An 851-nucleotide genomic window follows, 5' to 3' on the forward strand; every position below is an offset into this window, starting at 1 on the left:
AACACAGCTGCCTGGGGCTGCATAAAAGTTCCCACTCCAGTGAGGTTAATGACAACCGCTTGCTGAGCAGATAAGGGCGCTGCCTGACTAGCTGAACCTTGTGCACTTGAACCCCGTGACACTGGTTGCTGAGGACAAGAAGCGGAAGATTGCTGAAGTTGTTGTGGAATCAACTGATAGAGCCATTGCCGCTGTGGCTGTTGTGGCTGCTGGTCCTTCTGTGGCTTCTGCCGCTTCTGTGGCTGCTGCCGTTTCTGTGGCTGCTGCCGCTTCTGTGGCTGCTGCCGCTTTTGCGGCTGCTGCCGTTTCTGTGGCTGCTGCCCCTTCTGTGGCTGCTGCTGCTTCTGTGGCTGCTGCTGGGTGTTCAAAATGAGTGAACCTTGTGGAACCTGGAGTACAGTTAAGGGTCCAAGACTTGAATTATTTTCTAAAAATAGTTGAACACCCATTTGAGATGTTTCCTGCAATGCACCAGGCAGCACATTTGATGTCTCTCCTCCTGAGGTCTGGCTAGGAGGCTTGATTTCTGCAGGAACTACGGCCCCAGGGGTAGAACCTTGCACAGTATGGGTCCCACTGACCAAAGCCTGAGTTCCAAGAACAGGGCCCACCACATTGATGATGTTCAGGCCAGAGGGGCTGGTCATGACTTGGGTAACTGGCATTCTCTGTGAGGAGCTGACAGTTGATGGAGCTGGGATTCCCTGTAAGGAGCTGACAGTGGGTAGTGCTGGAGTTATCTGTGATGAGCTAACAGTGGACAGTGCCGGGATTCTTTGTGATGAGCTAACGGTGGACAGTGCCGGGATTCTTTGTGATGAGCTGACGGTGGACAGTGCCGGGATTCTTTG

The 851-nt window shown here is 53.2% G+C and overlaps 2 protein-coding genes across 2 annotated transcripts in view; one reads left to right on the forward strand and one right to left on the reverse strand.

Moving 5' to 3' along the window:
• The window catches only part of IL1RAPL1 (interleukin 1 receptor accessory protein-like 1), a 1,088,386-nt gene that overhangs the window by 630,357 nt on the left and 457,178 nt on the right, over positions 1-851 (forward strand). The gene's annotated exons all lie outside the window — the stretch shown is intronic.
• The window catches only part of LOC105854124 (transcription factor SPT20 homolog), a 6,685-nt gene that overhangs the window by 2,748 nt on the left and 3,086 nt on the right, over positions 1-851 (reverse strand). The window contains exons 3-4 of the mRNA XM_012730224.1: positions 305-704; positions 12-148 (exon numbers count right to left, since the gene is read on the reverse strand). Of these exons, the coding sequence (XP_012585678.1) occupies positions 12-148; positions 305-704 (537 nt within the window). The remainder of the gene's footprint in view (positions 1-11; positions 149-304; positions 705-851) is intronic.

This window comes from Condylura cristata, unplaced genomic scaffold (genome assembly GCF_000260355.1).
Source record: "Condylura cristata isolate star-nosed mole 26May11 unplaced genomic scaffold, ConCri1.0 scaffold00027, whole genome shotgun sequence".
NCBI lineage: Eukaryota > Metazoa > Chordata > Mammalia > Eulipotyphla > Talpidae > Condylura > Condylura cristata.